The sequence below is a fragment of the Colias croceus genome, chromosome 20 (genome assembly GCF_905220415.1).
Source record: "Colias croceus chromosome 20, ilColCroc2.1".
NCBI classification, from domain to species: Eukaryota; Metazoa; Arthropoda; class Insecta; order Lepidoptera; family Pieridae; genus Colias; species Colias croceus.
This window is the reverse complement of record NC_059556.1, coordinates 928609-941597: the sequence shown is the minus strand read 5'-3', so window position 1 is coordinate 941597 and position 12989 is coordinate 928609. Positions and strand designations below refer to the sequence as shown.

The following is a 12989-nucleotide window of genomic DNA, read 5'->3' as shown; positions in this document are numbered from 1 at the left end:
TAATAAACTACGTATGCCGCCACGCAGCGCCGCGCTTGCAGCACAGATTTTGTTCGTGGTGTCTCCTCTATACGTAGTAATAATAGCTCAATGGTTAAATCATGAATATTATGTAACAAACTCTTATATTTTAGTACTTATAAAGTAGGTATTGTAATTTTATAATTCTCACATGCAGCTATTTCTACGTAGGGATATTCTTTTATAAAACTACATGTTTTTGATAAGTTGTTACGATTAAGTGCCATTTATTAATAAAACATTGAAAAATTATTTTGTTGTTTAACTTTGTGTACTTTATATTATTATAAGAAAAAAAGTCCCTATTTCCATTGATCACAATTGGATTGAGAAAAACAAATATTTATTTTGTTTATTCTTAATACTTCTTATGAGTTTTTTACTGAATGAAATTGTGCAAAAAAAAATCTACAATAAGCATAATTTTTATTACCAATTCCTTACCTGTTTCTTTAAAATACAGGGTTATTTGTAAAACACCGGCAACCCCGCAGGACAAGATAGCTAACATCATAAGTAACAACATTTGTTCTACGACTTTTGGCATAACGCAATAAATTATTTTTAAATGATTTTTTAAGCTTTTATTGTACTCTCCTAACATTTGTAAGTCTATGTTCTATTCATTATCGAAAGGACGACGCGACGCCCCCTTTCCCCTCCCGTTCGCTTCTTGTTTACGTAATGTTTGGAATGCGCGTAGAGTTTATAATATTCAAACGGAAAATTAAGTGAATATTTATTTTTGTATGAAAATAAAATCTAACAAATTATCAAAAGTCGTAGAACAAATGTTGTTACTTATGATGTTGGCTATCTTGTCCTGCGAGGTTGCCGGTGTTTTACAAGTAACCCTGTATACATACCTATTACCTAGGTATTATTTTCAACCATTGTGCGTAACATTGTGTTCAAGAAGATAATAAATAAAACAAGATTCAAAGAAAAATACATTTAATTAGTATACATAATAACTAAACACCATACCTACCTATTTACAGTATTATTAATTTTTCACATTTAGCTTTAAATCTATACTTATTTTATTTAGGGGCGATTTTTCAATCCTTGGTTAAAATTAATCCGTCCAATAAAGTAATACACGAACATTTTAAAATGTCACCTGTAAACTGTCATATGTACGGACAATTAGAATACATTTTTAGAATGGTGGTTTAATAAGTTTTAACCAAGGATTGAAAAATCAGCCCTTACACAACGTGTAAGTAATTCATAGTAGTTCACAGTATACACTATACACCTCCGAGTCCCAACAATTATAAATAGCATAAAAAAATCCGTAAAATTTTGTGTTTACGCAGATACATATCTTGCGTACATGCAGAACTGTATTCTTAAGGTCTATTCCTTTAATGATATTTTACAGAAAAGCCAACGCGTAGCAAGTATCACATGCCGTAGGTTTCATTTAAATCAATCGTGAGTGCACTACAACAAAATGGTACCGATAAACGTGAGCATTATTCCGAACAAAACGTCGAACATTCGTAAGATTAGATTACTTAGAAATGATCAATTAAATGCTGTGTACCTATATATGCGTATGTACGTATGAATGTGCCCCAAGTAATCCCCGATTTAAAATAACCCAATTTAAAGTCACGCCAGCTTAAAATAACCCTATTCAAATCGTCAGCTACTAACAACAGCTTTCCCCTGGCTCTTGCGACTGGCAGCCAGGCTGTGTGCCGCAGACAGAAGACACAGCACGGAGCTGACCGCCGGCATCGCTAGTACGCTGTCCTTGTGGATAATGCACACGTTGTTCACTTCGTATGCACATGTTAGATCTGAAAAAGTCGATAAATAAACGTGTAAATGATATTTATGACAGTATATTTAAGACTAGAAAACGTTACCTAATTCATTATTTAATAAATAAGTATTATGTTTACTGTGTACTTTATTATGTATTCAGCTCAGTACAACATTCCAAGAACATTCCTTGATATTCGAAATTAAGCTTATTTTAGCCTGTTAAAAAAATAACGTGTGTAGCACACGTGTCAGAAGTGAAACTTCTTTAGCAAGATTAAAAGCCGCCTTTCTCCATATTGGGAGTTGGGACGGTATTGCCATGACGCGACCTTGAAATTCAAATCTCAATACGCATAAAGAAGTTTCACTTCAAAAACAAGTTGTGTAAATTATTGTCATAGAATAATAATACAGATACTCACAATTAATAACCATATACAAGAAGTGTCCCAGCGCGTTCGCTATGAGGCCCAGGAAAGCTGACGTCACTCCAATGGCGAGTGGCTTGTCAATCCGTCGGGTGGCACGGAGGACTGACATGCTTTGCATTAGGAGACCCGACGCTGAAATGGTGTTTTTTTGTTTGATGAAATGAAACTGTTCTTATACATAGTTCAGCAATAGCAAGGAAATGATTGTAAGATCCAAACTTACGAAAGTTTTGTTCACTCATTTTTTTAGTGAAATGCAGTTCTCAAAATAATGCAAAGTAAATTGGTTATTCAAATATTTAATTGCCATGAAGTTCAATTGCACACAAACTGCATAAAATTAATAAATCTCATTCCTTCTTCTTTCTTTCATAAAATTTAATCTATACTTATTATTATAAAACTGAAGAGTTAGTTTGAACGCGTTAATCTCAGGAACTACTGGTCCGATTTCGCGGGTGAAGCCGCGAGGCTCAGCTAGTAGCCTATAATTTCAGCAGTATTACCTCCAATCGCCAGCATAAGCGTGAAGAACACGAGATAGATGTTATAAATAATTGCGCATGACGGTAGAGAGCAGCTGCCTCGCACCGCCCGCTGCGTGCCCACACCACATGTGCAATTGTGAAGCAACCTGTAAATTTTCTAGTGTTTACGCGAGTATTATAAATTTAGAAATTAACGATTTTAACTGATTTTAAACGCGATTTATTCATTATATTATTGACGGGGAGACTGCCCGTGACCACGCTCGCTGCAAAGTGTGCGAAACGTCGGTAATAATGAATAAATCTGTTAAAATCTTTAATTTCTAAACCTGTAAATTGATATTTAGTTTTATAGCATTCATAATGATACATTTTTAAAGAATGAGGAGGAAGACGCGGGTGAATGATTTTTTCTGTTCTTTAAAAATTTATCAACCACATGAAAAAATATTTACACGAACTTAAGTTATGGTAAAAAGTGTAAAATATTTATTTTAATTTTAAATTTATTATGGAAATTTTGTGTTACTATTAATTTAAGCACAATCCCTTTAAATATGGAAATACATTTGTAACCGTGTTTCGTGCAATCTACGGCATGTATCCTTCCTATATTATACGAATAAATATTTTAGCAAAATGTACACTCACAACAAGCCATTAAGATCCTCATACTCCTGGCAGCCAGCGTGGCACGGTGACAGGTATGTCGTCATGGTGTCCAGGGTACATACTGGCGCGAAACCATACGTTGTTTCACCGCATCTGTTATATTATTTAGTTTAAATTATTATTAATATTACAGGTAAAAATAGAGTTTTTGTTTGTCTGTTGAAACCTTAGCTTGAAACTGATACATTTTGGGGTGAAATACTGGAGTTCGAAATTTGAAATATTATGCTCTATGATTCCTTTTGAAATGGAAACACTGAGAAAATAGGAGGTTTGAAAATCTCACTACAAAATCTCTGGGTAGTTCATTTGCAATCTACTGTTTGTATTAGGTATATTTTTATCTGTCTAACAAAAGGCTGAAAAGTTCTCAATTTAGAGCTTTCGTTTTTTCTCTTTATTACTTACTTCATTTAGGCTGCACGTTACTTTACATCAAATTTTATATTAAAAAAACAGAACACAATCTCTATTTTTCAACGTATTCAAAAACACCAAAATCATTTCAAATACTATTATCAACGTACCCGCATTCCTGGCTACACGCTGGCTGCGTATACGCCCCCCTCCCTACACCCATCCCCTCTATGGCATCAGTGGTACAACCCAACCCCGCTAGCACAGCAAACACAACCGCCACGAATATTGTGACCACGCCACCCACTCTGGACGCCGTGGTGGCCTTGACGCCGTCGCTCCGGCGCGCGGAAAAGCGTGTGCGGAATATCTGGGTTTTCATACAAGTAAAATAAAGGTCAGGCATCCGCCCCGGTTTGGCGCGAAAGGATGCGGGTTCGAGTCCCGCCTCGTGATCGAATTTTTTCTATTCTTTATAAATTTATAAAATAAATTAAGTAATTATAATATGTAGTATAAAACAAGGTCTATTTTCGCCGTCTGTGTGTATGCTAAGATCTTTAAAATTACGCAAGTTAATATTTAATTGGATTTTTTTAATAGATACTGGGAGGATTTTTTAGTAGAGTGGCTCTTGAAGAAGAATTGCATGAGTATATTAAATTATTACTAGCTGTCCCGGCAAACGTTGTTCTGCCTTACTCTTCATCATTTAGGGGTGGGAAAAATAGATGTTAGCCGATGCTCAGACCTACCCGATATGCACACAAAATATCATGAGAATCGGTCCAGCCGTTTTGGAGGAGTATGGTAACTAACATTGTGACAGGGGAATTTTATATAGAAGAAGATGTAGAGTTTTCAACAATGCGGGCGCGGTAAGCTAGTACTGCTATAAACTACTATAATGCGAGGTGCGTGCGCGTGCGTAGATACTAAATGCGTGGAAAAGTAACATGGAAGTAACAGTTTAGATAGTATTCTACCACTGTTATGAAAATATAAGAAGTACCTATCTAAATGCTACAAGGATTTCGATTGAAAATCAAAATATAAAAAGATTTCATGCAAGCTTTAAAAAAAAGCAAAAGCTTATCAAAATTATACAATGGACAAGGGCAGACGTCGCGGTCGTATAAACATTATCTGCTATTCATAAACAATTCAATTTAAATTTTAAACACTTCTAGAATATTCTGGAAACTCACCGTTACAAAGAAAATAATAACTAAAGATCTGAAGATGTCGGTGATGACGCGTGAAGTTCTCAGGTCCTCATGTATAGTTTCCACTTGGAATTTAGCCTGTAATATAAACATTGCGTCAACTATTAGCAATTACTAATCACTTCATTCGTTTATTATATTTTTATTGATCATAAAGTACGAATTCTACTTATTTTACGGTAGATATGTAATTTTATTATTTTATTACGTCATTATTATTGTTCGTTAAAATATGATATTTTCCTTCGCTATTACGAGAGGTTTTTATTTAATAAAACGCAACAATTATTGAGCTAATTCCATGATCTTACCTGTAATAGATACGTCTCAAATGAATTGTATCCAAATATCGCTGCACTGAGGAACGAAAGTGCCACGGCTTGCAACATCAGCGACTTATTGCGGAATACTCGCCCTAAGGGTTCTAAAATACCTAAAAAATAATTATATAAGTATATACCTAATTTTTTAAGCTTATACTACAAAACAATCTATCCCTAACTTGTCTTCGTTTATACTAATATTATAAAGCTGAAGAGTTTGTTTGTTTGAACGCGCTAATTTCAGGAACTACTGGTCCGATTTGAAAAATTCTTTCGGTGTTAGATAGCCCATTTACCGAGGAAGGCTATAGGCTATATATCATCACGCTAAGACTAACGGGAGCGAAACATTGCGGGTAAAACCGCGGGGCACAGCTAGTAGAAAATAAAGGTTGTGTGTAGAGTCGTTCCCTCCACTTGCTGATAATATCCCTGATAGACTATTTCACACTCTTATTATTTAATCGCTTCATTGCGACCAGAGAAACAGACAAACACACACACCATTACATTTCGCATTTAACACTAGTACAAATTATAACATTGAAGTTACACTAACAGGTCCTTTCCAGCGTATCGACTTCCTTATAATCGGGCATTTGCCGTGGGAACAATGTGAACAATATAGAGAACATGAGCGTCAGCATCGCTAGCGAGAGATGTATCTCCCACCAGTCATCCCTGATGGATGCTGCGCGGAGCCAGTTGGAACTGCTCATGCCGACTGATAGACGGATGGAGATTAGGATACCTGGAATTGATTGAATAGATATTAAGAGCACAGAATCCGACTGGCCATTTAGCTTGGTTGGTAGTGGCCCTGCCTTCCAAGCCAGAGGTCATGGGTTCGATCCCCACCCGGGGCAAATATTTGTGTGATGAACATAGATGTTTGCTCTGTGTCTGGGTGTTAATTATAAGTATTTATTTAAAATTATATATAGTGATGCAACGAATACTACTTTTACGAATACGAATATCAAACCTACTATTCGGCGAATACGAATACGAATACGAATATCTCGCCTTGGTAATAAAAGACTTATTTATTTAATGAATGTTTACTCTTCTAATAATTAAAATTAACAATGGGCAAATTTTTATTTAAAAAATATAAAATTCGTAGATTTTCTGGTTTTAGGCGATTTTTTTCAGTCTGGATGTTTCCAGCCGTTAAAAAAAGTCTTTCCGAAGCGACTGTACATGGCTTCAGTGAAAAATATTTTTGGGCGAGTTTTTTCTGACTTGGAAAATGGACATCTTCTCGCCAAAAGGCCAGTGGATCAGCAGTCTCTACACACGTCATATTTTTACGCGCGATTTTTAAGTCTGTAGTAAATAGAGTTGTGTACAAAAATATTTGTTTTTAAATATTCGTATATTCGCCGAATACGAATATTCGGTAAATGTCTACTATTCGGCGAATACGAATATTCGTATTCGTATTCGTTGCATCACTAATTATATATGTATGTTTATCAGCCATCTGGTTTCCATAACACAAGCGAAAGCTTAGTATGGGATTAGATCGTGCCGTGTGTGAAAATTGTCCCGAAAATATTTATTTATTTATTAATTTTACCTAAATTATTAGGCATTAAATCTTACCACTTTGGTAAGTAAAACAACGGATTGGATTAATTTTAGTTTGTTTGGTTTGTCTCCCATTGTGTTTAGGATAATTAAAAAGAAAATATGTGAAAAAAATATTACTTACCATAAAAATACGGTCCATTCTCCGGCTGGTGATCATCCAGGTAGGTAATGCCGTGCGCCCACACGCTGATCCTGGTGAGCGCGCACATCACTGCCGTGATCACCAGGAACACGCCCCGGGGGGTGCGGTGGGGATCCTCGACTTCGGAATACACGGAGATGGTGGAGCCGCCGCAGAGGTCTTTTAAATATCACAACTTGTAATAAGTTTCTTAATATTATGTCGTTGTTATCACTGCATAGTATAAAACAAAGTCACTTTTTCTGTTCCTATGTCTGTTTGTATGCTTAAATCTTTAAAACTATGCAACGAATTTTGATGCGGTTTTTTTTAATAGATGGAGTGATTCAAGAGGAAGGTTTTAGTATATAATTTATTTGGTTTTAGACAAAGCGGGCGACGCCGAGGGCGGTAAGCTAGTTAAACAATAATACTGAGAAACATTAAAATTAGAAGAAAGACTATCTTACTATTTTACTAATATTATATTTGACAACATAAGTTTCACGCAAAAACTGCTGAACCGATTTTGATGAAATTTTAACGCATAGAGGGAATATGATTAACATATTTGATAGTTTTTATTCCGGAAATACCTCAGGAACGGGTACTATGCGAGAATTTCTTTGAAAACGCGTGCGACGCCGCGGCTATAGGGCCAGATAGTATAATAATATTTTTTGCAAACAAATAATCATAAACGGACAAATTCAGGAAATAATAGACTGAAAGTCAGGATGATAATATTTTCCTTAGATGTTTTATTATTTAAATCTTTTTAATTAATTCTTTTTAAATCTTAATATTTTAACGCGATGGCCAAATAAGTATTGTATTATTTTATCATCTATGGTTATGTAGAGTGATAAAGTTTAATCATCATTAATGATTGATGCATGAGATTTAATTTTTAAAATCGGCATTCAAATTATTATCACACTTTCTACACACTTTCTGAAGATTTATTCCCTACGGTTAAGACAATGTTGAATCATGGTTTAATCATAGATAAAAAAAAAACTGCATTTTCCTTGATGGAAAAAACATTAAGGAAATGTTTGCTTATCATTATAATAATCGTAGATAATATAATCAAAAAAGTATTTAAAATTATGTAAGAGATTTGTATAATTGAGAATTTTTTAAAGACTAGAAAAAAATTGATTACGAGGCGCGTTTTCAATGAATACAATAATTATTGTAACGGTGCATTTACATCAAACAAACATAGAGCTAGAGCATCATTTTGTGATATTTTCGTGTAAACGAAAACTCGTATTCAGTGTTAACATTTTATAATGTATTTATATTTTTTTGGTTTTATGGCATTCAAATGCTTTATAAATATAAATTTATAAAGAATAGAAAAAAATCGATCACGGCGGTGTGTCCCTTAAGGTTGTTGTAACAGTGAAACGACTTTGAGGATTTGGACGTTCTCCCCGCGCTAGCCAAGCACCCCCGCTTCATTTTTACGTGCGCAGAGCGTGATCCGCGCTATCGCAACTAATCGCTCGCGTCGCGTTCCGCAGCAGCTCGGGCATTTTTATTGCCCGACTAAAAAGAAGGGTTATGTTTTTCGCGCCTAACTTTGTATGTATCTAATATTCTTTATACTCTGATATCTTCCGAACCACTGGATGGATTTCTTTAATTAGGGTATCGTTAGGTTCGTCGTATTAGCCCAAGTTTTGTTAGATAGGTGAAAAAAAAAGGAAAATGTGGGGTGCTAGACTAAAATACAAAAAAAATCTTTTTCTGCAATATGGGTATCAAATTAAAGGTATCATAATAAGGATTCCAAAAAAGTGTATCATGCTTATATTACCTACAATAATAAAACAACATAGATTTATTTTTGTGAAATGAAATCAGTGATGATAGGTACATATTTGTGAACGAAATTTTAAGAGAAAAGCGCCTGAAAGAAATGCAACTTTATTAACATTGTAATTTTTTCAGGCGCTATTAAAAAACTTTATTTTACTTTTTTATATTGAATTTACTAAGTATTTTAATAGTTTAAAAAGCTAAAATTGTACTTTATAGGGCGTGGAGTTGAGATTCGTAAATTTTTTTGTGGTTAGCTATTGTCCTATGGAACCCAAATCTGAAATTTCACTTTGAGGATACTTTTAGTTTTTGAGTTACGAATTTTTGAAAATCGGAAAATAAGTGTAGAAAGTTACTACATCTTATTTTTGTTACACATATTTATTGTTTTGACGTCAGAATGGCGGGACCACTTTGTTTAAAGAATATCTTGAAATCCTGTTAGAGTAGAAGTTTTTTACGAAAGTATAAAATAGTACCTACTAATTTTGCACTAAATTATAGGTACATAATTTTCAAAATGCCTGAGGAAGTCGCGCCATCTTGACGTAACGGGTAGTTGGTGTAGGGCTTTGACCTACTAAGGTTATCAATGTGCAATAAAAAGCATAAAATAAAAAAGTTGTTAAAAAACCCGACTGAGAAAAAAACAAATTCAAAAAAAGATTTCTAATAGAAAACTTAGTAGCAGGCGGGCACACATTCGCAAACATAGTTAAAAGAAAACTTATGTGAAACCACGCGCACGCACAAAATTGTCGAAAGAAAAATTGTACAAAATTGCCATCCACAATCAGGCAAAATACAATTTTAGAGAATGAGCAGCACAACCTCCTCGTCCGACAGTTCGAGTTAGAGTGCCGCCCGTCGCCCGCGCACGGACCCGCTCATTTCATTTCATTTAGAAAACAGTGAATGATTATTTGTAGCTCAATAAGAACTTGCTTTGTCTCGTCAAACGTACAATTTATGACAAACACCTTTTAAAATATTATTGTGAAAGAAAAATAGCAAAACTCCATACCGTTTAGACGTAGTTACGAAAATTCAAACAAGAAATGCTCCACTTTGGAATATTTTTTCGGACATTATTTTTATAGATAGAATTATTTCAAACGTTCAAATTAAAGTTTAAGGTCTAATGAGTAACATATATTTTTTTTGGACATTTATATTCACTATCCGAAGAGTAGTTAGACGAAGAAAACAGGCAATTGGCAGTAAGTAGCCCCTTAAGACACATAAAACTGAAAGAATTTTACAATGTCTTACCGACTTCAGGCCGCTTCGCTTCAGGGAAGGGGAAGGCCAGAACAATCAGTCCACACACAGCCGTTGCTCCAAGCCAGAAGGACAGGGTGAAATTCCTCCAGGCTTTTCCCTGCCAAGCCACAAGCGCGCCTAGGAGGAATTCCGCGCAACCAACACCGATTTTTACCCATTCTGTAATTTAAAAGATTATGAAAGTAATGAAATAAAATGAATGAAATATTCTTTATACACACACTTATTATGTGTACACACATATTCTGTGTACACACACAGTAATTAATGTAATTACATAGTTAAGATTTAAGCTTACAAAGAGCGGCTTTATCGCTCGTGAGCGAATTCTTCCAATATTCTCGATATAGTATAGATATAGTGAGCAAGAAGTAAAGAGTAGAGTAAGTGTATTATATAATATATTACGAGAATCACTAGATAGTATAAAACAAAGTCGCTCTCTCTGTCCCTATGTCCCTTTGTATGCTTAAATCTTTAAAACTACGCAACGGGTTTTGATGCGGTTTTTTTAATAGATAATGTAGTGATTCAAGAGTATATAATTTATTAAATTATTAGGTTTTAGTTAGGTGTACCACTCATAAAATATTATTTAACCAAATAAAGGTAGGTAAATACTTTTTCACTTTACAAACTTATTAAATAAACATTTTTTAGTTCATTTCAAAGCATACCTTCATTTACAGTAGGCATGAAACCGCTCGCATCGTTCCTGCGCAGAAGCAGGTAGACATTACTCTCCAAGAAGATCACGATCAACAGTGCCCCCTGGAGGAAGAGGTCAAAGCGTTGCAGCGTCAAAATGTACTTCCTTAGGAAGCCCCAGCCTTTCATTAATACTGTAAAAATAAATACAGTTTAAAAATTAAAAGAACGCGTTTTATTTAGATAACCGATCCTCTATAAGTGTGCAATGATGTCTCCTTGTGGTTCAAAATCGAGTCTAAGTTTTCTAAGGTTAAGGACTCACGAAGCGGTTTTCGCCCGCGCGTCCCTGTAGCTGATTGCATTTTTATTTTCAAAACTCATGAGCCGGTTCCATGAAAACTTTAAACATACCGGTGAAGCTAATATGCTTATATTGTTAAAAATCAACACATCTTTCATCCAACTTCTGGCCTAGGTACGACACTATTCCCATTCGAAATTTCAACCAAATCGGTTAAGCATTGTTAGCGTAAACAGACAAATTTTCTTATTTATAATATTAGTATGAATTAAAGTTATATAAGTATGCTTGGCAATACAATATTTAAAAAAAATGTAAAATAAGTTGTAAAAGCCAGAAATAATCCATAAGTACATAAGGTAGAGAAAAAATATAGAGTGGTAGAGAAGAAATACTTTACCGTTTATACACCTAATCTTGCATTGTTTTCATTGTAAGTATGTACATATTGCTGACTAATCTGTATTAATTATTATTAAGATAAATATTTAAATTAAAATTTCCTTTTGCAACACAATTACAGAAATTACAAGTGCAATGTGAATAATGGCACCCGTAAATTCAAGAATTGATGTCCACTTTTAATTTATTTCCGCTCATTGTGAATGAAAAAAATGAAAGTTGGAAAACCTTTGAATAAAAATGTCAAGTCACAAAGAGCTTCGGAAAATAAAATCCATACTAATATTATAAATGCGAAAGTAACTCTGTCTGTCTGTCTGTTACTCAATCACGCCTAGTCGCCTAAACTACTGAACCAATTTGCATGAAATTTGGGATGGAGATATTTTGATACCCGAGAAAGGACATAGGCTACCTTTTATTGCGAAATATGTACCACGGGCGAAGCCGGGGCGGACCGCTAGTAAATTATAATAGCAAAACGTTCATTGAATACCTATAATATTTTTGTAACATCCTAAAATTAGTATGTACTTACAATATGTTATAAACTGCCAAGTTTACATCGAAAGTTTTACCAGCAATAAATCTATACTAAATTACCATATCCTACTAATATTATAAATACGAAAGTTTGTCGTTTGTATGTCTGTTACTCTGTCACGTAAAAACTGGACAGATTTGGATGAAAATTTTAGTAATATGTACGTAGCTTAAGAGCTACTGAATAAACATAGGAATTCGTTAGATAACATAAGTTATATAATAATGCCGTTTGTCGAACTTAATATAAATTAAGTTTGACAAACGGCATTATTATAGTAAACATAAACGTACTAAATAGGTATATCTAATTACAAAGCCAAGCTAATGTATTAAAAATAATATATCAAATCGATCGGTATGAATACGTATAACGAAATCGTCACGTTAAAACAAAGTTATATTTTTCATTTATTTTTAAGTTTTTTCCATATTTACTTACCCTATCGTAATTTCTACAACTTCGGGATATGGTCTATTCAGTTTTTTTGCCAGTTAAAATAAAAAAAAAAATGTATTAAAGCATATATAAAAACGTGTTCGATAGACTATCAGTGACTCTGTCCAGAATTTGAGAAAATGTTAACATTTTACTAAAAATGCAAAGGAGAGCATTTTGCGTAACTCAGGATAACATTAATCTAAATAATATTATGTATTACCTAAGACAAAATATTTTATCAATAAAACTATGTTAATTAGGAGTAATTACCTTAATAATGATAATTTGAGAGATTATTTCACACAATAAATAATCATAACAATTTGCAATATTAGTAACTACCTATTATATGGATTGTGAATTGTGATTAGAAAATGTAATACTTTAGACTCTAGCGGTCCGCTGCTTTAGAGATATACCTCTCCACATTGATTTTAATACATATTTAAAAATCAAAAATATTTCTTAAAATTTATTTAACAAATGAACGTGTTATTAAACTTACCTATCATGATTACT

The 12989-nt window shown here is 33.9% G+C and overlaps 1 protein-coding gene across 1 annotated transcript; it reads right to left on the bottom strand.

Moving 5' to 3' along the window:
* Positions 1 to 1202: 1202 nt before the first annotated feature.
* Positions 1203 to 12982, bottom strand: LOC123701010 (solute carrier organic anion transporter family member 2A1-like). Its single transcript, XM_045648417.1, has 12 exons — positions 12976 to 12982; positions 10809 to 10973; positions 10120 to 10290; positions 7015 to 7194; positions 5857 to 6048; positions 5286 to 5407; positions 4957 to 5052; positions 3919 to 4118; positions 3371 to 3484; positions 2738 to 2865; positions 2223 to 2363; positions 1203 to 1832 (listed from the first exon to the last, which is right to left on the bottom strand). Exons 1-12 carry the CDS (start codon positions 12980 to 12982, stop codon positions 1675 to 1677), a joined length of 1674 nt encoding a protein of 557 aa, XP_045504373.1. The 3' UTR covers positions 1203 to 1674.
* Between the last annotated feature and the right edge of the window lie 7 nt (positions 12983 to 12989).

Coding starts and splice junctions, on each gene's coding strand:
- LOC123701010 (XM_045648417.1), bottom strand. Junction 5,408..5,856: donor CGATACGCTGGAAAGGACCT/GTTAGTGTAACT, acceptor ATTATTTTTTAG/GTATTTTAGAACCCTTAGGG. Junction 5,053..5,285: donor TTGAGACGTATCTATTACAG/GTAAGATCATGG, acceptor TTTATATTACAG/GCTAAATTCCAAGTGGAAAC.